The following is a 26,633-nucleotide window of genomic DNA, read 5'->3' on the forward strand; positions in this document are numbered from 1 at the left end:
GCATCCGGAAAAAGCTTTGTGTGGCAATGTACACATGTACAACCCCTCTCCATTGGAACAGTCATCTAAAACACCGCACATAACTGCTGATAATTTCACTGTTCAAACAGATCCAGGACACATCAATCAATTAAATCTTGCAGATGTAATGCATAGACAAAATGATATTGCTGAAATCCTTGTTCGACAGCAAAAACTCTCATCACTTCCTGTAAGAGAGATCCCAGTGTTTGACGGTAATCCACTTCATTATGTCTCATTCATAAGGGCGTTTGAACACGGCATTGAAGACAAGACAGACAATGACCGCGGCAGACTGTACTTTTTAGAGCAGTACACCACTGGCCAACCCAAGGAACTGGTCCAAAGTTGCCAGCATATGAATTCAGAAAGAGGATTCAAGGAGGCTAAGAACTGCCCAGTGAGCAATTTTACGTTAATTAGACGTCTAAACAACGTCTAAATTATGGAGGGTGTATCATGCCGTATTTAAATACAATACAAACATCGGAATGCAATACACACATCGGAATGGAATACACGTGTAACACCAAATACAATGCAAAAATACGGAATGTTTGTGCCAAAATAAAAGCAATGTGTATTACATTTGAGCGCAGCGTATTCCATTCTAGCATGTGTATTGTATTTGGTCACGAGTGTATTCCATTCTGCATGTGTATTACATTTGAGCGCAGCGTATTCCATTGCATTGTATTCCATTCCGATGTAGGTATTATGGCACTCGCAAATACAATGCAAATTAGTATCCGCCCATATGCAAATTAGTATCCGCCCATAGGTTCTGCCCTTTCCGGCCATAGGATTCGCGATGCCAACGATGACGACAGTTTCTGTAATAGCTTATTAATAAAGATTCGAAAAATTATGCTGACCATCGTATTATCTTAGTTTAATGTCATTTCAATGAATCATATAACTTTTATTTACAACAAGCACAACACAAAAATCGCTATTATACACCGTCTTTGTCCGCGAATAACACCGGCTGTGGAGGTGGTACACACTTTGCTAACTTCACCATCTGTCTACGGTCATTTTGAGCCCTTAACCACCGCGCTGACACCCCGAAAAGTTATGCTTTTAACCGTAAACTCGATGAACCGGGAGTTCACCCGGCCGCTGCTGCTCGCAGCACCGCTTGTCCAGTTGACAGTAGGGGCAGAGAATATTTCTACCCCGGAATTCCATTCAAATGCCCGCGTCAGTCAGCCTTTTCCGTAGAAATACATCGCTCCGTTATATATCTAACGTTACATGTTTTAAGGCTGATCTGTGCATGATAGTGCTGCATTATGTTGATCTATTTATATCGATCTATAAACGCGGAGATTGGAGCCCCAGACAGCGCTGCACTCGTATCTATCAGCCTGTCTGTATAATGATGTCGTTGAATGCCGATGCTGTGGTACTGTGCTGAATGAACCATTCGCTGACTGTCTTAATAAATCAAGTACAGAGATTCCAACCCGTGTTGAACATTCTATTTCCTTGTCAAATCGTGTATGCTGTCATTGCTGTGCACCATGAGATGACAACGCATTTAAGATCACAATCCTCAATAGATTGATTCCATCGTTTTACCGACAAGAAGATTCTACAATCTATCAGCCTTTCCGTAGAAATACATCGCTCCCTGTATAACGATATATATCTAACGTTACATGTTTTAATAGTAAGGGCATTTTACCAGATATTTGACCAATCTGCGAAGTAAATCGTTACCAAGAAATGTCTTCACCAATGTGTTTCTAAAGGTGTGTAATAACATGTCCTAAAAGGTTGAAATTCAACTCCTGTGGGAAACCTCATAAAAAACTGCTCAAAGTTGGGGTACCGATAACCGATTTTCGAAAATTCGAAAATGCTTAAATTGGACTTGAGTAACTTTTGAGGGGTCAAACTAGGCATTTTTCATGATTCTGAGTTGATTGCAAGCATTTATTTGTCACCAAGAGCACTTCCTGGTGCAACCCCCAAACCCCCCCCACCCCCATTGGTGGTTGGCATTCAAAGTGAGGAAGTTTGGAGGTAACAGGTAACATTAGACAACATTAGACAGCACCAGCAGAGAGGCACTATGATGGGCATGGACTCTTAGTCATAGGCCTCACTACATGTGGAACAATAGAACCAGGCTGCATGAGCTACTCACACAGCCCAGCAGAGAGGCACTATCATGGGCATGGACACTTAGTCATAGGCCTCACTACATGTGGAACAATAGAACCAGGCTGCTTGAGCTACTCACACAGCCCAGCAGAGAGGTACTATCATGGGCATGGAAACAGAGTCATAGGCCTCACTACATGTGATGGCTAAAACTCCACCTGCCTGACCCCCAGCCTGTCACATTGCCACTGTGTAGATGTTAATAGGTAGGGTAGTGGTGGTCTAGTGGATAGTGAGTTGGACTTGGGATCGGAAGGTTGTGAGTTCAAATCCCGCCTGAAGCCACACCACTACTAGTGTGCCCTTGGGTAAGGCACTTAGCCCTCAGTTACTCCAGGGGGAATGTCCCTGTAATTCGTAATTGTAAGTCGCTTTGGATAAAAGCGTCTGCTAAATGGCAAAAAAAAATAAAAAATAGAACTGTCTGTAACATTGCCACTGTTTAGATTCAAATGGCAGCTTGCCCTGATGTACCCTCATGTATGCTGTCCAAATGCGCTCACATGCACAACGATGTTTACTGCTTGAAGGATTAACGAGGGGGCACAGAAACCACAGTACTTTTCTGACCAAGTAGTGTGTATAAAGTAACTATCTGACCAGACAGGCCATTTCAGGACATCTCTTACCTCCTAGACCTAGGACAAATCTACTGTAATTCACAGAGCCATAACAGGATGGAACTCTTAACCATGTTCGCAAGGACAAACAGACTGAAGCTCAGCTTCTACCCCAGGGCCATTCAGGCCCTGAACACAGCAAATACCTAGGTTCTAGGCCCTGGACAATCTAGACATTTGATGGCAGCTACTAGATTGAAATCAAGTGCAATACTGAAACACAACTGTGAACATTTCAAACCTGCAAACTGCGACACTTTAAATGAATGTGCAATAACACTATGTGCAATATGACAACCCTCGGGTACATTAGGTTCAGAGATAGGAAATGTTAGAATAGGTATAGCATAGAGTACAGCACAGTGTTTATTTGTATAGTATAGTATAGTGGACAGTGTACATAGCCTTTATTTATGTAAACCAGCTCTTTTCCCTTCTTGTTTTTAGTTTTCTTTCCTAGCACCAGGGGAGCCCCCCCTCCCAAATGTCGTTATTTGGTACTATATCAATGACAATAAAGACCATTCATTCATTCATTAACCCAAGCATGTTAGTAAAACTAATTCTAGATGCACTTTCAAGAAAACAATAAAAGAGCACTTGATACAATTAACTCTGAATGAACAGTAGATTATTTATCTCGTTTGCTGATCTGTTGTATTTCATTATTTTATTTTTATTAAAATGTATAAATGTATTTATTCTTATTAATTTATTGTTATTATGATGTATGTTTACAATTTTTTACAAAAAATTAAATAAAATTCTCTGTTGCAGTCCTTTGTCTTCAAGTGCTCCTTTGTTCCACACGACTATCTATACTTTAGATCAGGCCTATTCAAATAGCCGCCCGTGGACAGGTGTAGGTGTGATAGAGTTGATATGGAGGGTTAGGGTCTGATAGTGTTGATATGGAGGTCAGATCCTGGTGGACGTAACAGTTAGTCACTGGGTCAGATAGCTATAGCTAACATTATTACCTAGCAAGGTATTACCTAAGCTAATTAGCCAGCTTATCATTATGGAGGCTTTATGGTTGTTGTAACTATTATTCTTTTAATGATACAAAAAAGTCTTGAATCAGAAACAGAATTTATTTTAATAACATGCTGTGCAAACACAAGTAAACAAGTAATGATAAGTAATAACGTTTTGCCAGTCGTAGCATTGAACAAGCACGGTGCCATTCTCCAGGCCTACAAGCTGGGGGATGTTGCCGTGTTTCACTGGAGAGCTGTCCCTCACGACTCTAGCAATGTCATCCAAAGTCTAGCTCAACAGGGTAGTCAAGACTTCCAGTGTTTGCAAATACAAGTGCACCCCATAATCTTTCACTGTGTTATCAGTAGTGTTGTTCCGATACCATTTTTTGATCCCGATACCGATACCGATACCTGACCGTGCAGTACTTGCCGATACCGAGTACCGATCCGATACCACGGCGTTTGAAAAAACAAAACAAAAAAACATGTTTTTTGAGCCACATACTCACCTCGATGTAAAATTATTGCTAACACTTAGTCTGGCACTGCTCAAAACCTTTGTAAAACTCGTAAAGTTTTTGTAAAACTTAAGTAAAAAAAAAAAAAAACGTTTTTGTAAAGTACTCGCCGATACCGATACCAGCATTTTTGTGCGTATCGGTGGCCATGCCGATACTAGTATCGGTATCGGAACAACACTAGTTATCAGGATGAGGGAGCTGGTCTAGCTCTGCCTGAGAAAGTTGCCGTGACAGTTGAATGAATCTCAGGCACTTGAATTCCAGCAGCGTCTTCTCCAGGGTCACTGGGTCCAATCCAGTCAATGCCGTAGTTAATGTCCACCTAAACATCAGGTTAAACAGAATGGATAGGGTTATTGGTTTTGAGAGGTATCTGTATGACAGATGACGTCACAATCTCATGCTACAACCGGACACACACAGACGGACACATGTCATGTATAGAAGTGGCTGCACCACTTAAAAAGACGGTTACATTTTTAACAGCAATGTATGAGAATGTCAGCCTATTTCAGCATGAGTTGAAGGATCTTCCATTAGTGATCTACTGTTTCCAATAAACTCCAATGACAACAACTGTCTATTTTGGTATGATTTTAAAGGTATATAAAAACAGTGTATCCGCTCACTGTTTCTGTTGCTTGTTGGTTGTTATTTTATGTTGTATGTTGTATGTTTTTATAGTATAAATAAATAATAACAACATCTTTTTTTAATTAAGTGCTGCTTTTCTTGGCCAGGGCTCATTTGAAAAAGAGGCTACTGTCTCGATATGACTACCCTGGTTAAATAAAGGATTAATAAAAAAGTATAGAAACCTGCTGTAGATCTGGAGCGCCTGGGCTGTTTCGGAACCTGTGCCATAGCTGCATGGGTGACTGATTTCGGGCAGTGCGGATTCCATGGTGGTTCCACCCCTGGACAAAGAAGTCCAGGTGCATCTGAATCCTGGGCAGGAACACCCATTGAAGAGCAAAGAGGTGTGTCTCATCGTCTGGACACAAGAGTCCTTCACACTCCAAGTGCCAAAAGAGTGAGTGGAAGAGCTCTGTCACACCGATGAAGACATCCCTCCAGAGTCTCTCTATTCTGTTGGGGGATAAAATATACACCATATGTATGGTGTAAACCACAAAGAGGGATGCATATATCAAAATATACTGCATGGGTAGGCTGCTCATTAACCCTACCCATGAAATATATACAAACGCCTCAGAGTGCTTCATACCATGGTCACCATTACAATAATATGGGTAATAGGAGTTGAACAATTGTAATTGGTGTAAGGTGTTACAGAGTATTGTTACAGAAATATGACTACTTGTGAAAGAAATACCTCTGGTTATGCACATTTCTCCCAGCAATGTGGGAGTGTCTGTCGATACCTCTGTTGGCCACCATGTAGCTTGCTACATCCCAGTTCTCGCCCCCTTTATCGCTGCGAACCCTGGATGGCAAGCCGTGTGCATGGACAGCCTCAAGAAAATGGGAACAGACTGTCTCGGCACGGTTGTTGTTGGATGCTTTCAGAAACACAACCATTCTGCTGAAACCATCTATCCCTCCATGGATAATGATGCGCCACCTTCAGAAAACATAAGAAATGAGACACATTTATGATGAATATGATTTTGTTTTTCTCAATTACTTGTTATTCATCACTTCTGACCAATATTATCTATGGATACCTGATAAGCTTATGATTCCCATCAATGTGCCACAAGCAGTTTGGTGCGGGGACACTGTACACCCTTCTTCTTATTGTGTTCAGACGTAATGTACGCTCCAATACTCCCTCTGGGTCAATGCGTCTCATTGCTTGTTGGACTCGGAGACCTATGATCATAATATCCAATAACAGTGATCATTAATACAATTTAAAAGGACAATATGGTTACAAAATACATCACATAACCTTGTTTTGTGGGATTTGGAGCTTTGTATACTGTTCTGCACTAACAACACAAGCTACTTTCCAAATCCCCCTCCCTCAATACACTGTATACAGTCATGCTTGAAAGTCGTCATCAGACTATGGGACTCATATGAAGATCAAATAAAAGCATAAAATGTGTGGAAATTCCAACAGGGTTCACAAGCGTTCAAGCATGATATACGGATCCTGCTGTGGACTCATTTTCACCATCGACCTTTTTCAATGATTGTCCATTGGATGTAAACATGATTTAAACTTTCTTGATGGCAAATGTATTCATGTGATAAAACCTTTGGTGCCAAGATAGCTGTAGGTTTGCCAAACTCTGAATCAGACTACATACTCTGAACCCTGATGCCTCTCCCTTGAAGATGTCCTCGCACCATCTTGTACCCACAGTTGGGAAACATATGCTGGATATCAGAAATAATGGTGTCCAGGTGCTCATCTTCCACATCAGAATAGAAATCTGATACCCTATTGTGAAAAAAAGATATATTGTAATATTTATGACATACTTATATGACGTTACATACAGTTTACAGTGATGTCTGTGTGTGTCCGTTCGTAGGATTGATTGGACAAGAGGCATTCCATGACTGCTGATCAGATTTCCAGAGCGAATTTACGAACGCAGCCGAGTACCCAAGTACCCACTCGATATAATAAACAGCAGTTTAACGATCACAAAATACTCATACTTTGTGGATACGTTCGTTTGGGGCTGTGTGATCATCTAATTATGTGTAGTTATGTGTTTCTAGCATGTCGATGTTCTATCAGAATGTTGTGATGTTATCAAAATTAAGAAGATGAATTGCTGAAATGGCGCAAAGCGGGGAAAAACAGATACGACATCTAGAGTCTGGATGGAACGATTATATTTCAAAACAAACTTTAACTCCCCGAGGGCTCCGACTACTGCCAAGTCTATCTGGGTTTATTTGCAAGGACCTTCGCCTGTAGGCCTACAGTGTTATGGAAAACGAAGGTTTCTGCCGAATGCTGCAACACTGGAACCACGATATTACATACCAGTTAACACAGATATCTGCAAAATCATGCAATGCCTACCAAATACTGACATGTCAATCCGGACGGTAATATAATTATCAGAGTTTGGTTTTAGTTTTAGTATTCAGTTCAATGTGTGACTGACCTCATGTCGTTTTGCTCCATTCTTCTTCTGATCGTCCTCAGCGAAACATTGAGTATACCGGCAACATCTGTCGCTGATATGCCCAAGCTGACGTAGAACTCAATTAAACTGAACGGGACGTCCAATTTTGGACGGCCCGGTCGGCCAGTGGTGATGATCCCAGTCTCGGGTGCTGTTGCGTTTGGCATCGTTAATGTCAACAAATGTTCCTGTTGAATGGTCATCAAGGCGGTTACCGTTACTTGAGGAAATTCTACACCCATAGCAGCAGAGATTTGCCCCATTCTATCCAACAGCCACTCTACGCGGTAGAACACAAAATCGTTAGACACTGTGTTTTGCTCCGTCTGAAGTTGGAGGCCACGGATTTCTCGTCGTACAATCTCAAATGCGTCCATGTTGTTAACCTTATGATATGATAAATGCTAGGCTAATACTATAAGGCTATTATAAGGAAAAGGCTCGTGGAAAGGCTGGAGACACACAACAGGCAACACGTGCAGCAATTGATGAAAGGGCAAACTCTACAGATGTCACAGTTTTTATACTCTCTTGAAGCTCCCATAGCGAATCACAGCGCCACTTATGGCCGGAAAGGGCAGAACCTATGGCTGGAACCGGAAGGTTGTATTCCATTCCGATGTAGGTGCCATAATACCTACATCGGAATGGAATACAATGCAAATTAGATCGGATTTACATAGGATATCGAAAAGCAATGCAAATGAGTAACCGGATATCGAAAAGCAATGCAAATGAGTACCCAGAACCTATGGGCGGATACTAATTTGCATATGGGCGGATACTAATTTGCATTGTATTTGCAAGTGCCTATTTGCAAGTGCCATAATACCTACAGCGCTCAAATGTAATACACATGCAGAATGGAATACACTCGTGACCAAATACAATACACATGCTAGAATGGAATACGCTGCGCTCAAATGTAATACACATTGCTTTTATTTTGGCACAAACATTCCGTATTTTTGCATTGTATTTGGTGTTACACGTGTATTCCATTCCGATGTGTGTATTGCATTCCGATGTTTGTATTGTATTTAAATCAGGCATGATACACCCTCCATACTAAATGGCCCGTAGACGTCTAGGCCAAATCGAGGCTAAATATAGGCCAAATTGGAAATTTAAAAAACGTCTATGTTTAGACGTTGAAATGCCGTTGAAACATAGACGTTGTTTCCCTTTCTATGTTTCAACGGCATTTCAACGTCTAAAAAATGTCTTGTAAATCACGACGTAGAGTTGCCATGAAGCTGTGTGCAACCTGATACCCTGAAATCTGATACCCTGAGCCCTGCGAGAGAGAAAAGAAATCTGTGACGTACTCACTGACTCGACATCACCCTGGTGTGTTGACCGGGGAGCAAGAAAAAGGTAGCTCAACAACAACTTCTCCAAATGTCATTTAAACAACCCATTCCTGCAGACTCAAACCGTGCTAAAGCCATTACAAATTCCATTGGGAAGTTTATCGCGACAGACATGAGGCCATACTCCGTTGTGGAGAACAGAGGGTTTCAAAATATGGTCAACGTGCTTGAGCCACGCTACCTGGCTGTGCCTGCTACTTCAGTTCCTAGCGAGAGATTATTCTCCACAGCAGGAGACATAGTGACTGCAAATAGATCTGCCCTCTCCCCAGACAATGTGGACATCATCTTTTTGAAAATGAATATGAAGTTATAAACTTGAGGCTGCTTTGCTTTATTTACTTTTTTATTTTGTATACCATGTTTAAAGGATTTCACTTGATTATTTAGGTAAAGTTAGGTTTCACTTGGCAACCAGATTGCAGCAGTGATGTTCAAGGAAAAAGTAGTTTTTATAAAAAGATAAAATGTTTTGTGTTGATCCGAAAATGATCCGATCCGTGACTCTAAATCCGTGACACGATCCGATCCGTGAGTTTGGTGATCCGTTACACCCCTAGTTATTGATTGAACTGGAATTTTTCTGTATGAATTTATGACCTGACTCATCCTTTGTAAATAGTCTCCATTTTAATCATCAATATCAAACTGCAATACTGCTCATGTGCAGTTCTAATGGTGCTGTGTATTGTGTAATTAGAGAACTTCTGGTTTCTTTTCCAGTTCCAGATACGTCTTATCTGTACAGTATAGTATAGTGGATAGTGTACATAGCCTTTATTTATGTAAACCAGCTCCTTTCCCTTCTTGTTTTTTTTTGTTTTTTTTTCTCTTTCCTAGCACCAGGGGAGCCACCCTAATTTCGTTGTTTGGTACCTGTACTATAGCAATGACAATAAAGACCATTCATTCATTCAAGTTTACAGGTTACCTCAATGTTTAGGTACCTATTAGCATTGGGTTTAAATCCGAAATTTTAGGCTACCTAATAGGCACACTTTCACTTGCGTTCATTGCAAATCGGCAGCAGCTAGCCAGCACTATTTGTCTGCAGTTTAGACAAACCAAGGCCATGGCCAGTAACGTTAGCTAGCTCCACGCGGTCAATGGCGAATGGCGATTCCTCGAGTAGCCCTAACTTAAGCGTCCAATTCACCCAAAGCTGGTTAAACTCATAGCAATGACATTACGTTCTTTTCTGCAGTGTTTAACAAACAATCAAGTAACGTTATCTAAAACTCTAAAAACCAGTGGCGTGCAGTCAGGTGAGGCAGGGTAGGCAGTGCCTCACCAAGGCATTTAAGAAAGAAAAAGAATATCAGTCTTTTTAAAATATTTTTTTATTATTTTTTAATCTCAAAAATATATATATTTTTATTTTATTTTACTAATTATTCTTAACTTTAATGTGTTAAAATGTTGTTAAAATAAAAATAAATTATGTAAAATGTGTTGTTTTAAAAATAGAATGCATGCCCTGGCACCAGGAGAGTTTGCTCCCAAAGCTAGCTGATTGCTGGCGAGGCTGAGGCAGACTGTGCTTGTGCTTCTGTGCTATGCGAAGTGACAGACCAACAGTTTCGTAGGTTTGCGCATGCGTAGTCTGTTCTCACGTTGTCTTCATTGATGGACGTTGAGGCACCGTGCCACGCTGCCTCTGACTGTCTGACAGCATGATTGACAGTTTGCGTTTGGCTTGTTTGGCTTGCCGTAGCGGCATTCCTCTGCTGTTTGCGCCACGGTTCTACATTTCCCCAGCTAACTTGCGATCTCGGCATCATGGATATCCAACAGTTAAAAAGATTTTCAACCTTCAGTTTTGAGCAAAAAGTAAATGTGATTGAAAATGGGAGGGCAAGGGCAACACCTGACCTATCTCAATTAATCCAAAGGAAGGGACAGAAGATTGTACGAACATTTCAAACGGAATGGTACAAAAAAAAGGACTGGCTGTGTGGATGTAGCCAGGCTAACAAGCTATTCTGCTTCCCTTGCCTATTGTTCTCGTCTAGCGACAGCGTGTGGGTGAAAGGGGGCTACTGTGACCTGAACAATTTTCCAAGAGCTTTAGAGAAGCATGAAAAATCCATAGCCCACATCCACTCTCAGATGGCCTTGAAAACCTTTGGCAAAAGTCGCATAGACATGGCCCTGGATGAGCAGCACCGGCTGCATGTTACTGCACACAACGCAAAGGTAAAGGACAACAGGGAAATCTTGAAAAGCCTAATTGATGCAACATGCTACCTTGCTAAACAAGAATTAGCATTTCGGGGGAACGACGAGAGCAGTAGCTCCATCAATCGTGGGAATTATGTCGAACTTTTACATTTGATGGCAGGAAAGGATGAGAAATTAGCTGCACATTTAAAATCATCAACTGTGTTTATGGGTACATCGAATAGGATTCAGAATGACATTATTGAAGCAATCGGTGATGTCGTAAGGTTTCATATAAAAAATGACATAAAGGCTGCATCATTTGTTGCACTCGAAGTGGATGAAACCACGGATATCACAAACAAAGCCCAAATATCTGTGATTTTTCGATATGTCAACAGCGACAGTGAAGTAAAAGAAGCCTTTTTGGGATTTGATGACGTGAGCAATGACAGGCGGGCACAGGCAATATCAGAATATGTATTGGCTGTATTACATAAATATGAGTGCATTGAAAAGTTAGTCGCCCAAACCTATGATGGAGCTGCAGTGATGGCCTCTGAGCTCAACGGAGTACAGGCAAAAATAAAAGAAAAAGTGCCAGAAGCTACCTTTACGCATTGCTATGCACATAAATTAAACCTAGTCCTTTCACAATCAGCAAAATACATTCCAGAGTGTAAAGTGTTTTTCAAAACTGTTGAAGGGCTCGCATCATTTTTCAGCAAGTCTACCAAACGCACACATCTACTGGATGAAATTGTGAAATCCCGCATCCCTAGGGCATCGTCTGTTAGGTGGAACTCAAACTCCAGGTTGGTACAGACTATCCTCCAACACGTACCAGATCTCCGCCAAGTCTTCCGGACAATGATGGAGAACACTGATGAATGGGACGGCGAGACTCTCGCTATGGCCTCTGGATTTCATCTGTTGCTTTCAAAAGCATCCACCTATTTTCTCTTGAATGTTTATGGTGACATATTCATCGTGACAGACGCGCTCTTTCGTGTTCTTCAGAACAAGACAATGGATATTGGCCTATGTTGTGTGCGCGTCAGAGACACCATGTGTGCGTTGAACAATCAGCGTGAACAGTTTGATAGTTTATATGATCGTTTTGAACAGAAATGCAATGAACTGAATCTTTCGGAAGACAATTCTCGCCACAGCAGATCCCCCAGAGATGAGAGGAGGAGACTGTTTTACAGTGTTCTTGACAACATCACTGTACAAATGAAGGCCCGGTTTCACAATATGAATGAGCTTGCTTTCCTTGGCCTCGTTGACAGCAAGAAATTTGCGGAGATGTCAGTTAATTTTGACTGTGACAAATTGGAAAGTCTGTCCAAATACGCAAAATACTTTGATCTAGTTAGATTAAAATCTGATTTGGTGGGATTATACTGTTCACAAATGGTCCAGGGAATGTCACCTGTACAACTGCTTACATTTTTGAGGGACAATGACCTGCAGGAGACAGTACCTCAGGCCACAAAGCTATTGAAGCTGGTCTTAACTATACCTGCTACAACCGCTTCTGTGGAGAGGACCTTTTCAGCATTAAAACGCATCAAGACCTACAGCCGAAATAGGATGGAACAGGACAGGCTTTCATCTTTGGCTCTGATTTCCATTGAAAAGGAGAGACTCATGAAACTAATGAATGCACCAGACAAGGAGGACTTGTGAGTGATCAGCATCTTCGTCCAGAAGGATAGACGGATGGACTTCATTTACAAATAAAGTAAGTGCCCCCCTCCCATTGGCTTTGTGCATGTTATAATGTGATGGTGGTTGTGGTGCGCTGACACCAAACTCATTCCCGGACAGCGCTGCCTGTCTTCTCGCTCTCTCTCGCTCTCTCTCCCTCGTCGTCTGTCTCATTCAGACGACCGAATAGCCTATAGTAGTAGTATAGTATATAGTATATATAGTATAGTAGTATAATAGCCTATAGTAGTAGGCCTACTTCTTGAAGAAGTGAGTTTTGAGCCTGCGTTAAAAGATATAAGGGCTATTTGATTGTCTTTATAGTATGCGCTATGCCATTTGAAGTCTGGCTGCTGCGTTACTCGCATGATTTTTAAAAATAGCTCACTGCCTACCCAGCCAATGACCTCACTGCACGTTACTGCTAAAAACGTATCTAAAAATCTAGATAACGTTAACGTAGCTTTGTGTCGTAGGTTAGCACTTGCTAACCGCTTAGCTAGTTTCATTTACGTTCTTCGACAGCATGGTTTGTTCACAACAACGTATTTTGGTACTCACCCGCAAATACCCCTTCAAATACCCAGTTAATGAATTTGTACAAACCTTCGTGGTGAAAGGACAGGGTTTTCGACTTGCTTCACTGAAAATTGGATGTTTTCGCTGGGAAACTTCTCACTTGGTGTATCGCATGCAGGCTTCGAAACTCTCTGGACCACGGCAGACGGCAGAGAGAGAGAGAGAGCGAGAGAGAGAGAGAGAGAGAGAGACCGGACCACGTGATTAACTCGGTTCCCAAGTTGCCTTTGGGTCCAGGAAGTAACGTTAAGTTACTGTAAGAGTTAGCTGTTAGTTATTGTACACTGGTACACTGTTATTTAAGGTCGACGTGACCTGTTATTGATTTGTGTTTGCTGCCGTTTGGTCTAGTTGTTTTGACCTGTTATAGCCTACTGAATAAACGCCGGAGTCATGGCAAGAAGGGCTAGCTGTGTCGATTAGTGATGGGCGAAAATGAACGAACTAATCTTTTTGAACGACTCTTTTTAGTGTCCGATACGTGCCGAACAGTTTGTCAAATGTCCGAGTACTATTCCCACCTCCCTCCCTGATGCAGTCAAATCCCAGTGAGCAATAGACGTCTTTTCAACCTCGCGTCTACGCTTGGCCATCATATAAACCAGCTATATTACGGCTATATTTTCTACTTATCTTAAATGCATTAAAACCGTTATTAAATCCCTCTAAACTGTCAGAATACGTCCCAGACAAGTTGATACATCCAATTGTATCGAACCTTTCGAGTTTTGATACTTTTTTGCCAGCGCCAGCCCAGCACACATATTGTTTGCACCAGAGAGAAGTTTTGTGGGGTCAGCTGTCAAACGTGCGTGTGTGGATGTATCAACTCGTCTGGGACGTATTCTGACAGTTTAGAGGGGTTTAATAACGGTTTTAATGCATTTAAGATAAGTAGAAAATATGTTTAGACACAGACCGCATTTAGCTGGGTTAAAGGACAGCGATGTATAGACGCAATTTAAGCCACCTCTTCTGCATGAATAACTATGCTAGATAGACTACATGGAATCTCAGACTAAATGACGGTCTGGTACATATTTTGACAATCTACAGGCGTTTAGGGTATTAATTTAAACTCAACGTGCTGCTAGACTAAAACAGGTTTAGACACAGACCGCATTTATCTGGGTTAAAGGACAGCGATGTATAGACGCAATTTAAACCACCTCTTCTGCATGAATAAATATGCTAGACTACATGGAATCTCAGACTAAATGACGGTCTGGTACATATTTTGACAATCTACAGGCGTTTAGGGTATTAATTTAAACTCAACGTGCTGCTAGACTAAAACAGGTTTAGACACAGACCGCATTTATCTGGGTTAAAGGACAGCGACGTATAGACACAATTTAAACCACCACTTCTGCTAGGATAACTATGCTAGACTATATGAATCTCATACTACATGACGTCTGGGACGTATTCTGACAGTTTAGAGGGGTTTAATAACGGTTTTAATGCATTTAAGATAAGTAGAAAATATAGCCGTAATATAGCTGGTTTATATGATGGTCAAGCGTAGACGCGAGGTTGAAAAGACGTCTATTGCTCACTGGGGTACGTCGATGGCAGCGTCCTACCACCGACTACCAGCCGCCTTCAACCCAGCAGGGAAGTAGGTGACCTCTTGATCTCTGCCTGTCAGCATGGAGTAAGGTGTGCAACTACCTCACCTCCGACCTGATCACACGGCTGCGCTCTGGGGTTCCCCCTAAGGTGAGCCCTATGTGCTTTCCTTTGGGCACCTCCCCTTTTCCTATTGGCGCCACCCGCCACATATCTCCGCCTCCAAATGAATCGGCGCCCCGACGATGTACTGATTAAAAAATACAGTGGGGAAAACTCTCAAATGAGGAAAAGAACACTATACATTATCTGATCCATCAACATCCGGTGTTACGGATTTTGGAAGTCGAAAAAGATTACTGTGTTTGCCTGCAGTAATTCTAGTAGACTTTCGGGGGCCTTCAACTACCACTGGGGACCCTGGTGTTTCTATCTCCTCCTCTTCTCCTTCACCCACCTCAGCCTCTGGGCAAAACTCAGATTCTGACAGTGACTCCTCACTATGAGATTCAAATGTCAACGCTTCTGTGAGTTTAAACTCTGTTTCAGCATGGTCTCCTATGTCCCCCTGCTCTTCTCCTGTATCGTGGCCTGTATCCGACCTCAGCCCACCCACAGGCATACCTCTCAACTCAGTCCGATGGACTTGCCGTATTGGCCCATCCTGGACTGCTGGAGTGATAGAGTAGACAACACCGCGTTCTGGGGGACACTGTACCACCCGGTAAGGGGTCGATTGCCAGACGTCCTGGATCTTGTTCCGGCCCCTCACCCCATGGTTCCGGACATACACAAGGTCTCCCTCACTTAAGGATGGGTCTCTCACTTGCTCCTCCTGTTTCTCGTCTCTGCACTGTCTCCTTGCAGCCAACCGCTGTCGTACATGACTGTATGCTTCCTCAAGTGACTCCTGATGCTCTTGCACCCAGTCTTCCTGGCCCTGCTCAGACTCCTCTACCTCCCCCCCTAGAAAAAAATCTATAGGCAGCCGGGGCTCTCGGCCAAACATTAAAAAGTAGGGAGTCATGCCAGTGGACTGATGCACTGTGGTGTTGTATGCATAGGTCACCTGCGGGAGTGAAACTGTGAAACTTTATTTATATAGCGCCTTTCGTACATGAATGCAACTCAAAGCGCTTTCAGTAAGAAAGAAAAGCAGGTCATTAGACATTTGCAATCAAATTAGATTCAGGGTTTTGCCAGAGGCCTTCACTACTTCACCAGCGTGCTGCTTCCAGAGGCCTTCACTACTTCACCAGAGGCCTTCACTACTTCACCAGAGGCCTTCACTACTTCACCAGCCTTCACTACTTCACCAGCCTTCACTACTTCACCAGCCTTCACTACTTCACCAGCCTTCACTACTTCACCAGCCTTCACTACTTCACCAGAGGCCTTCACTACTTCACCAGCCTTCACTACTTCACCAGAGGCCTTCACTACTTCACCAGCCTTCACTACTTCACCAGAGGCCTTCACTACTTCACCAGCCTTCACTACTTCACCAGCGTGCTGCTCGTTCTGGTCAGTGGACTTCATATTCTTGAAATATTGCGTTGTATCAAACGAAATTGTATCACTTTCATTTTCATGTATGTTGGTTCTAAATATGACAATATCACCAGGTTCCCAGTCCAAGGCCTTCCTTGACAACAGTACTCTTTATCTGATTGGTTGAGATCCCCTTTCCACCACTCGTAGAAGAGCCTCATTTCATACTGGCTAGAATACCAGGTAAGTCCAGCACTGAGGGAATGGTATAGTCTGGTTTGACTGCTCCCTCAGGCAGAGAGCCCCCCCTATTGTTGATCCACACTGTGGCGCGTACCCCTGCGTCGAAGCCCCCGAGAACGTCTGTGTCCAGTGAGTCTCCCACCATCACACAGTCCAGAGCCGTCACCCCCAGCAAGCTGAAGCAGTGGGTGAATATTGAGAGTGCTGGTTTCTCTTCTGCATGTTCTCCCCCGACCACAACAGCGTCAAAGAGCTCCTCGCAGCCCACCGCCACCACCTTCTCCCTCTGCGTCTGGGTCTCTCCGTTGGTCAGCAGGAGCAGCTTGTGGTTGGTCCTCAGCTCTGTCAACAGGTCGCGTACCGGGGGCGTTATGGTCAGTTGCTCCAGACGGCTGTTCTTTCACAGGTAGTAACACTCCCTCCCCAGTGTAGTGGGCCGCCTGGGACTCTCACCCACTGCCTCCTGGATGCTCTCCTCCCAGTGCACGATCCGGAGCTCGTCTATAGTTCTGTCTCCTGCAGGGTCAAAGGTCTCTCGAGAGAGCTTTCTTTTGAACCCGTCACAAATGTCACTGATGCTAGAGTGGTCGTCGTGGTCCAGTGTGGTCTTCAACAGCTCACTGACTTTTTGTACGGCCACTCCACCGGCACCCGCTGTGTCAATGAGTGTGTTATCCAGATCAAACAATATGGCCTTGATATCTTCGCAATTTCGCGGGAGGTGCCGTGGCCAATATCTCTTCTGATCTGGGGGCAGTGTGCGCAGCAAATCATGCAGTGTACGGTTGAACCGCTCACACTGACCATTACCCTGAGGATGGTATGGGGAAGTACGAGACTTGCGAATCTTATAGACCTTACATAACTGTCGGACCAAATTACTCAAAAAATGTCTTCCCTGGTCTGAATGGATACGCTCAGGGGGCCCAAATAAATGAAACCAGTGTTTCACCAAAACATCAGCTACGGTACTGGCCCGCTGATCCTTGGTGGGAATGGCCTGGGTGTACTTGGAAAACACGTCTGTTAAGACCAACACATTTTCTCTTCCATTTGAAGCTGGCTCCAACACAGTAAATATTATTTTTATTTTTTTGTATTGTTTTTTTTTTGTATTTATTGCACTTTATTCATGCAAAGATAAAACAAAATGCACACTAATACAAAATGCACACGCTTCCAGTCCAAAAAAAACAATAAAGGCAACAAAACAACCTCAGGCTAAATATGTATTAGGACGAAGTTGGTATAAACCAAAGAGACATGTTTAAATCATTGTTGATGTGATAGTTTAAACACCCTTCTTCTGAGTGAACATTCCTTGTCTTTCTGTGCTGTATGACCACAAATGTTTTAGCATACAAAATACTGTGTCCCTTGCTGTAAGCATTCCAGTTTAAACAAGAGATGAGAACTGCATCTTTGGTAAACGAAACCTAATTATTGTGGTCTCAGTGATACTCTAGGTCACTCCTCAGTCAAAACATACCGTAATCCCACATCAAACACATCTAACAGAACTATTAGGCCTACACTAATGTAATCAGCTAGCTGATTGTTACTCCTTTTCTGAGGCCTCTTTGTCATGAGTGTCCTTAGCAGCCTGTGGTGTATCAGCCAGGGGCTCAGATGTGGAGGTCTCGTCTGGTGTGACCTCCTCCAGTGAGGCTGTGAGTTGTGACTGAGGGCTCTCCTGTTCGCCAGCCTTCTCTGTGGTTTTGGGTGCCGCCTCAGCTTTCACCTCCACCTTCTTCTCCACCTTCTCCACTTTCTTCCCCTCTTTCTTCTCGACGTTCTCCTCAGCTTTCTTCTCTGTTTTGTCCTCCTCTTTTTCCATGGGAGGTAGAGTCAGCATGACTGAGTCCTTTCTCTTCTGCATCTTCTTTCCAGTGACGGTTGTCTTCTTCTTCTCCTGTGGCGTGTTCGGCCCAAAGTGGACGTTCCCTTCGGAGTCAGTCAGATATGACGTCCCTCCCAAGTCACCCGTGCTCTCGGTTGTAATCAGCCAAAGATATAATAGATTTCTCAAGTACTGTTGAGACAACGCCAAATGTTACACCCACCATATAGGTCCCTAGCATAAGAATGACAGTTGAGAATGTACTTTAAATAGAAAATAGTTTTATTACATTAGTTCACAATCCAGGCCCACATTGACCTCTCTCCAAAGAACCTCAGTTATTGTTACCAGGGCAGGTGTTATATTCACTGCACACCATAGGCTACACACTGTAGAAAAGGGTTGTTCACTGCACACCATAGGCTACACACTGTAGAAAAGGGTTGTTCACTGCACACGCCCGTAGGGAAAATACTTTGACACTCTGGGTGAACAAGTTTACACACGTGATAGGATTCACTGCAATCATCTATAAATATAGCACACTCAAACCTGCCCTGATGGTCGAACTGGGATTAACCCGGTGAAGTGGCAATGGTGGGGGAAAAGCAGATTTAAATAACAAATAAACAAACAAACAAACAAACAAAAAAGAAAAACTAGTCCGCCCCGCTACCGGCACACTTGCCCAGGCGGACTAGATAAGAACATAAAACAAAACGTCTCACGGCAAGAGCAGCTGGCCGCACTGATGCTCTGGTACGTCGATGGCAGCGTCCTACCACCGACTACCAGCCGCCTTCAACCCAGCAGGGAAGTAGGTGACCTATTGATCTCTGCCTGTCAGCATGGAGTAAGGTGTGCAACTACCTCACCTCCGACCTGATCACACGGCTGCGCTCTGGCGTTCCCCCTAAGGTGAGCCCTATGTGCTTTCCTTTGGACACCTCCCCTTTTCCTATTGGCGCCACCCGCCACATATCTCCCCCTCCAAATGAATCGGCGCCCCGACGATGTACTGATTAAAAAATACAGTGGGGAAAACTCTCAAATGAGGAAAAGAACACTATACATTATCTGATCCATCAACATCCGGTGTTACGGATTTTGGAAGTCGAAAAAGATTACTGTGTTTGCCTGCAGTAATTCTAGTAGACTTTCGGGGGCCCTCAACTACCACTCGGGACCCTGGTGTTTCTATCTCCTCCTCTTCTCCTTCACCCACCTCAGCCTCTGGGCAAAACTCAGATTCTGACAGTGACTCCTCACTATGAGATTCAAATGTCAACGCTTCTGTGAGTTTAAACTCTGTTTCAGCATGGTCTCCTATGTCCCCCTGCTCTTCTCCTGTATCGTGGCCTGTATCCGACCTCAGCCCACCCACAGGCATACCTCTCAACTCAGTCCGATGGACTTGCCGTATTGGCCCATCCTGGACTGCTGGAGTGATAGAGTAGACAACACCGCGTTCTGGGGGACACTGTACCACCCGGTAAGGGGTCGATTGCCAGACGTCCTGGATCTTGTTCCGGCCCCTCACCCCATGGTTCCGGACATACACAAGGTCTCCCTCACTTAAGGATGGGTCTCTCACTTGCTCCTCCTGTTTCTCGTCTCTGCACTGTCTCCTTGCAGCCAACCGCTGTCGTACATGACTGTATGCTTCCTCAAGTGACTCCTGATGCTCTTGCACCCAGTCTTCCTGGCCCTGCTCAGACTCCTCTACCTCCCCCCCTAGAAAAAAATCTATAGGCAGCCGGGGCTCTCGGCCAAACATTAAAAAGTAGGGAGTCATGCCAGTGGACTGATGCACTGTGGTGTTGTATGCATAGGTCACCTGCGGGAGGTGCCGTGGCCAATATCTCTTCTGATCTGGGGGCAGTGTGCGCAGCAAATCATGCAGTGTACGGTTGAACCGCTCACACTGACCATTACCCTGAGGATGGTATGGGGAAGTACGAGACTTGCGAATCTTATAGACCTTACATAACTGTCGGACCAAATTACTCAAAAAATGTCTTCCCTGGTCTGAATGGATACGCTCAGGGGGCCCAAATAAATGAAACCAGTGTTTCACCAAAACATCAGCTACGGTACTGGCCCGCTGATCCTTGGTGGGAATGGCCTGGGTGTACTTGGAAAACACGTCTGTTAAGACCAACACATTTTCTCTTCCATTTGAAGCTGGCTCCAACACAGTAAATATTATTTTTATTTTTTTGTATTGTTTTTTTTTTGTATTTATTGCACTTTATTCATGCAAAGATAAAACAAAATGCACACTAATACAAAATGCACACGCTTCCAGTCCAAAAAAAACAATAAAGGCAACAAAACAACCTCAGGCTAAATATGTATTAGGACGAAGTTGGTATAAACCAAAGAGACATGTTTAAATCATTGTTGATGTGATAGTTTAAACACCCTTCTTCTGAGTGAACATTCCTTGTCTTTCTGTGCTGTATGACCACAAATGTTTTAGCATACAAAATACTGTGTCCCTTGCTGTAAGCATTCCAGTTTAAACAAGAGATGAGAACTGCATCTTTGGTAAACGAAACCTAATTATTGTGGTCTCAGTGATACTCTAGGTCACTCCTCAGTCAAAACATACCGTAATCCCACATCAAACACATCTAACAGAACTATTAGGCCTACACTAATGTAATCAGCTAGCTGATTGTTACTCCTTTTCTGAGGCCTCTTTGTCATGAGTGTCCTTAGCAGCCTGTGGTGTATCAGCCAGGGGCTCAGATGTGGAGGTCTCGTCTGGTGTGACCTCCTCCAGTGAGGCTGTGAGTTGTGACTGAGGGCTCTCCTGTTCGCCAGCCTTCTCTGTGGTTTTGGGTGCCGCCTCAGCTTTCACCTCCACCTTCTTCTCCACCTTCTCCACTTTCTTCCCCTCTTTCTTCTCGACGTTCTCCTCAGCTTTCTTCTCTGTTTTGTCCTCCTCTTTTTCCATGGGAGGTAGAGTCAGCATGACTGAGTCCTTTCTCTTCTGCATCTTCTTTCCAGTGACGGTTGTCTTCTTCTTCTCCTGTGGCGTGTTCGGCCCAAAGTGGACGTTCCCTTCGGAGTCAGTCAGATATGACGTCCCTCCCAAGTCACCCGTGCTCTCGGTTGTAATCAGCCAAAGATATAATAGATTTCTCAAGTACTGTTGAGACAACGCCAAATGTTACACCCACCATATAGGTCCCTAGCATAAGAATGACAGTTGAGAATGTACTTTAAATAGAAAATAGTTTTATTACATTAGTTCACAATCCAGGCCCACATTGACCTCTCTCCAAAGAACCTCAGTTATTGTTACCAGGGCAGGTGTTATATTCACTGCACACCATAGGCTACACACTGTAGAAAAGGGTTGTTCACTGCACACCATAGGCTACACACTGTAGAAAAGGGTTGTTCACTGCACACGCCCGTAGGGAAAATACTTTGACACTCTGGGTGAACAAGTTTACACACGTGATAGGATTCACTGCAATCATCTATAAATATAGCACACTCAAACCTGCCCTGATGGTCGAACTGGGATTAACCCGGTGAAGTGGCAATGGTGGGGGAAAAGCAGATTTAAATAACAAATAAACAAACAAACAAACAAACAAAAAAGAAAAACTAGTCCGCCCCGCTACCGGCACACTTGCCCAGGCGGACTAGATAAGAACATAAAACAAAACGTCTCACGGCAAGAGCAGCTGGCCGCACTGATGCTCTGGTACGTCGATGGCAGCGTCCTACCACCGACTACCAGCCGCCTTCAACCCAGCAGGGAAGTAGGTGACCTATTGATCTCTGCCTGTCAGCATGGAGTAAGGTGTGCAACTACCTCACCTCCGACCTGATCACACGGCTGCGCTCTGGCGTTCCCCCTAAGGTGAGCCCTATGTGCTTTCCTTTGGACACCTCCCCTTTTCCTATTGGCGCCACCCGCCACATATCTCCCCCTCCAAATGAATCGGCGCCCCGACGATGTACTGATTAAAAAATACAGTGGGGAAAACTCTCAAATGAGGAAAAGAACACTATACATTATCTGATCCATCAACATCCGGTGTTACGGATTTTGGAAGTCGAAAAAGATTACTGTGTTTGCCTGCAGTAATTCTAGTAGACTTTCGGGGGCCCTCAACTACCACTCGGGACCCTGGTGTTTCTATCTCCTCCTCTTCTCCTTCACCCACCTCAGCCTCTGGGCAAAACTCAGATTCTGACAGTGACTCCTCACTATGAGATTCAAATGTCAACGCTTCTGTGAGTTTAAACTCTGTTTCAGCATGGTCTCCTATGTCCCCCTGCTCTTCTCCTGTATCGTGGCCTGTATCCGACCTCAGCCCACCCACAGGCATACCTCTCAACTCAGTCCGATGGACTTGCCGTATTGGCCCATCCTGGACTGCTGGAGTGATAGAGTAGACAACACCGCGTTCTGGGGGACACTGTACCACCCGGTAAGGGGTCGATTGCGAGACGTCCTGGATCTTGTTCCGGCCCCTCACCCCATGGTTCCGGACATACACAAGGTCTCCCTCACTTAAGGATGGGTCTCTCACTTGCTCCTCCTGTTTCTCGTCTCTGCACTGTCTCCTTGCAGCCAACCGCTGTCGTACATGACTGTATGCTTCCTCAAGTGACTCCTGATGCTCTTGCACCCAGTCTTCCTGGCCCTGCTCAGACTCCTCTACCTCCCCCCCTAGAAAAAAATCTATAGGCAGCCGGGGCTCTCGGCCAAACATTAAAAAGTAGGGAGTCATGCCAGTGGACTGATGCACTGTGGTGTTGTATGCATAGGTCACCTGCGGGAGGTGCCGTGGCCAATATCTCTTCTGATCTGGGGGCAGTGTGCGCAGCAAATCATGCAGTGTACGGTTGAACCGCTCACACTGACCATTACCCTGAGGATGGTATGGGGAAGTACGAGACTTGCGAATCTTATAGACCTTACATAACTGTCGGACCAAATTACTCAAAAAATGTCTTCCCTGGTCTGAATGGATACGCTCAGGGGGCCCAAATAAATGAAACCAGTGTTTCACCAAAACATCAGCTACGGTACTGGCCCGCTGATCCTTGGTGGGAATGGCCTGGGTGTACTTGGAAAACACGTCTGTTAAGACCAACACATTTTCTCTTCCATTTGAAGCTGGCTCCAACACAGTAAAATCTATTGCCAGGACTTCATGTGGCCGAGAAGCATGTAAACTGCCCATAAAAGGTTTGATTGTCGGCTGTACAGTTTAGCCAAAACACATCTCCCACACTGTTGACACCATTTCTCGACCTCTTTATACATGTTGGGCCAGTAGCACCGGGAACGCACTAATTGCAAAGTACGTTCCACCCCCTGATGCCCATGATTATCATGTAGCTGAGTAAGGACATCTTTCTGTAAACACTGTGGCAGAACAAGCTGGTAAGTCTCCTTACCACCATCAGGAGAGTTGAACTGACGGTACAGCACTTTCCCTTCCTCCCTTAGGCGTCCCCATTGACGTGCAAGCTCCTTGGTAGCACGACCAAATCTCTCCCTCTCCTTTGAATCAGGTGGCCTGGCTTTTCTCCAACAGGCCAACAGTGGTCCAATAACTGGGTCTTGGGCTTGCAACATGGCTAGGCTCTCTTTGGAACAACCTGGGAGGACAGAAATGTCAGATTGAATTACAAAGGGCACTCCCTCGCAGACATTCTCCTCCTCTGAGGCCTCAGCTGCACTGGCCTCCCTGTACTGGCGAGACAAGGCATCTGCATTACCATTACGAGCCCCCGGGCGATATTTTAAGGTAAGGTTGAAAGGAGCCAGCTCGCCTGCCCATCGTTGCTCTACTGCTCTGAGTATGATTTGATGCCCCCCCCAAAAAACAGTTGGTTTGAATTATTAATTCAAACCAACTGTGTCAACTGTTCAAACCAACTGTGTCAACTGTGTCAACTGTCACCAAAAGACCGAAAAACATTCAAACTGAACTTGTCTTCCATGAAAGTATAAAAAGTAATAAAACACACTCCAATCATCACTTTGATGTGCCACTAATCATCTTCATGATGTTGAGAACATGCTCTTCCAGTTTATCAATCTTTCTCTTCAGGTCCACGTAGCAGCAGCATTGGTTGCAAGGACCGTTGACGCTCTTTGAGTGTGTTGTGCTCTGTGGTTCCTTGGGTTCATGCTGTTTCTAGGTGGGTAAGTGGGTTGTTGTCTGTAAAAACAGTGCAAGACCCGCCTAACAAATACCCTCTGAACTTCTCGGATACTGCCCACTTAAGAGCAAGGAATTCTAATTTCATAGAGCTATAATTTTGCATGTTCTTTTCCGTAGGCTTGAGTGCCCTACTAGCATAAGCAACAGGCCTGAGCTTCCCTCCATGTTCTTGACAAAGTACTGCTCCCAAACCTGCATGACTAGCATCAATTTCCAACACAAATGGCTTATGAAAATCTGCATAGGCCAACACTGGTGCAGAGACCAGTGCTTTCTTTAACTGGCCAAACATCTCCTCACACTCTACTGTCCAGACTGGAGCCAGTGGCTTCCTGGGGGTCTTACCCTTTTTTATACCTGGGGACAGTTGTGCTGCCGCATTGTGCAAGGGAGCAGCCAACTTTGCAAACCCAGCTATGAAGAGCCTATAATAACTGGCAAACTCCAGAAAAGATTTGAGCTCAGCCAAATTAGTGGGGGTCCTCCAATCTTTAACGATAGCGACCTTGTCGGGATCTGTTGCAACTCCCTCTTTTTTTTTTTTTACCCAAAAAGAGGACTTCCTGCTTCAAAGCTTATTTATTTGGCAATTATGTAAATGTACTCAAGAACAAAACAAATATTAAATACAAACAATTACAAAATTATGATTTAACGGCATGTAATGTTTATATATCCTTAAGACATCTTTGCAAAAGTTACAGTACAGACTCAAGAGTTTTCTTTTGAATACAAGTGATAAGAATTCTGATTCTGAAGAAATTCAGATATTCTTCCCATATGTGTCTGCCTTGTGAACATGTAGGAAGAATCAAAAGAACAGGATCCCAGACACTTCAGGGAATTAAGTGAACCAAACAGTACTGCAAAACGTAACCCATGGCATGTGTCCAGTCCACTGCGAACTGCTTATTTATGCAACCCCTTTTCCCGCCCTCCTTTTTGTTGTCCTATGTGACCTCCAAATTTGTGATTTTGTTGATGATGTGGGAGCGTCTGGGCACACACTCCAGGTCGAACTTGCTCTCGTATATGGTGGGGCAGAGCTTCCAGCGGTTGTTCCGGTAGATGCCATGGTAAGTGTACACATCCGGCTTATACGAGAGCGGACACTTAACGCCCGTCGCCCGGATGACAGCGTCCAGCGTCATCACCTGGTTCTCATCCGTGAAGTTCTGGTTGTAAACACAGATGACGTGCTTACTGTCAGACGTGGGGTTCCGTGGGCTCACCTTGGCAGAATAGATCTTGCTCTCCTGGGTCGCTCTAGCCACACACTCCCAGGCGTGGTCCACCTTGAAGCCTGTGTCCAAGTGCATCAGCCACTTCCCTGTGAGCACGCCGTGGTTCAGTGCCAGTTCCTTCACCGTCTGGAAGCTGACAGGCCTGCCACTGGCCAGCATTCTCCCAGCTCTCCTGCAGTCCGGCGACGTCACCAATGCTAGGAGAGTCGTCTGGGCCCTTAACAGAAATCCACCCCACAGGACCTCTACCGCTTTCCTCATCCCCAAACCGTCCCACTTGGGACGGCCTGTTGGTTTCCAACCAGCTGTCGAATTCGGCCCGAGGGGTTTTGCCCGAGTCAAATACAATCCAAGGGTCCATGTCTGCAGCCATGGCCTCTGCTGCATGGCTGTCAGCAGAGAAGCGCTCAGGATTCTCCACTTCTCCACCCTCCCCTGGAACATCTTCCTCCATGGTACTTCAATGCTAGGGTTGTATGGGGGTTGGGGGGTTTTCAGCAGTGGTCAGCTCTGTGCAACACTGTCCTGCGCTATGTGTTATTTTCTTGTGGTGACAGCTGTTATTGAGCAGCGTGCTTGGCTTGGTTAGCTGGCAGGCTAGCTGCAAGCCTCCATGGCTGCGTTCGTAAATTCGCCCGCTGCGCCAGCGCCTCCTCTGCTGGCTCCATGGCCTGTAAGTGCTGAGGAGACGACTGGATCCTGGTCCTGGATCCTCTCAGAAGGCGCCACGTGGTCCTGGCCCACCGCTGCTCTTGCCGTTTCACGTAATATCTGTGTGA

At 44.6% G+C, this 26,633-nt stretch overlaps 1 protein-coding gene and 1 pseudogene across 2 annotated transcripts; both read right to left on the minus strand.

The window, feature by feature from the left end:
* Positions 1 to 16,538: 16,538 nt before the first annotated feature.
* LOC308163795 (N-acylneuraminate-9-phosphatase-like) lies at positions 16,539 to 19,384 on the minus strand (annotated as a pseudogene). Its single transcript has 3 exons — positions 19,280 to 19,384; positions 18,141 to 18,596; positions 16,539 to 17,375 (listed from the first exon to the last, which is right to left on the minus strand). The product of its transcript is annotated as an N-acylneuraminate-9-phosphatase-like (transcript).
* Positions 19,385 to 25,560: 6,176 nt separating this feature from the next.
* Positions 25,561 to 26,308, minus strand: LOC308163796 (UPF0696 protein C11orf68 homolog; the record flags this gene model as incomplete). Its single annotated transcript, XM_080537987.1, is given in 2 exon segments — positions 25,561 to 26,017; positions 26,019 to 26,308. Coding segments are annotated over 2 exon segments (747 nt in total).
* Between the last annotated feature and the right edge of the window lie 325 nt (positions 26,309 to 26,633).

The sequence above is a fragment of the Nansenia antarctica genome, assembly GCF_963989245.1.
Source record: "Nansenia antarctica genome assembly, chromosome: 8".
Lineage (NCBI taxonomy): Eukaryota > Metazoa > Chordata > Actinopteri > Argentiniformes > Microstomatidae > Nansenia > Nansenia antarctica.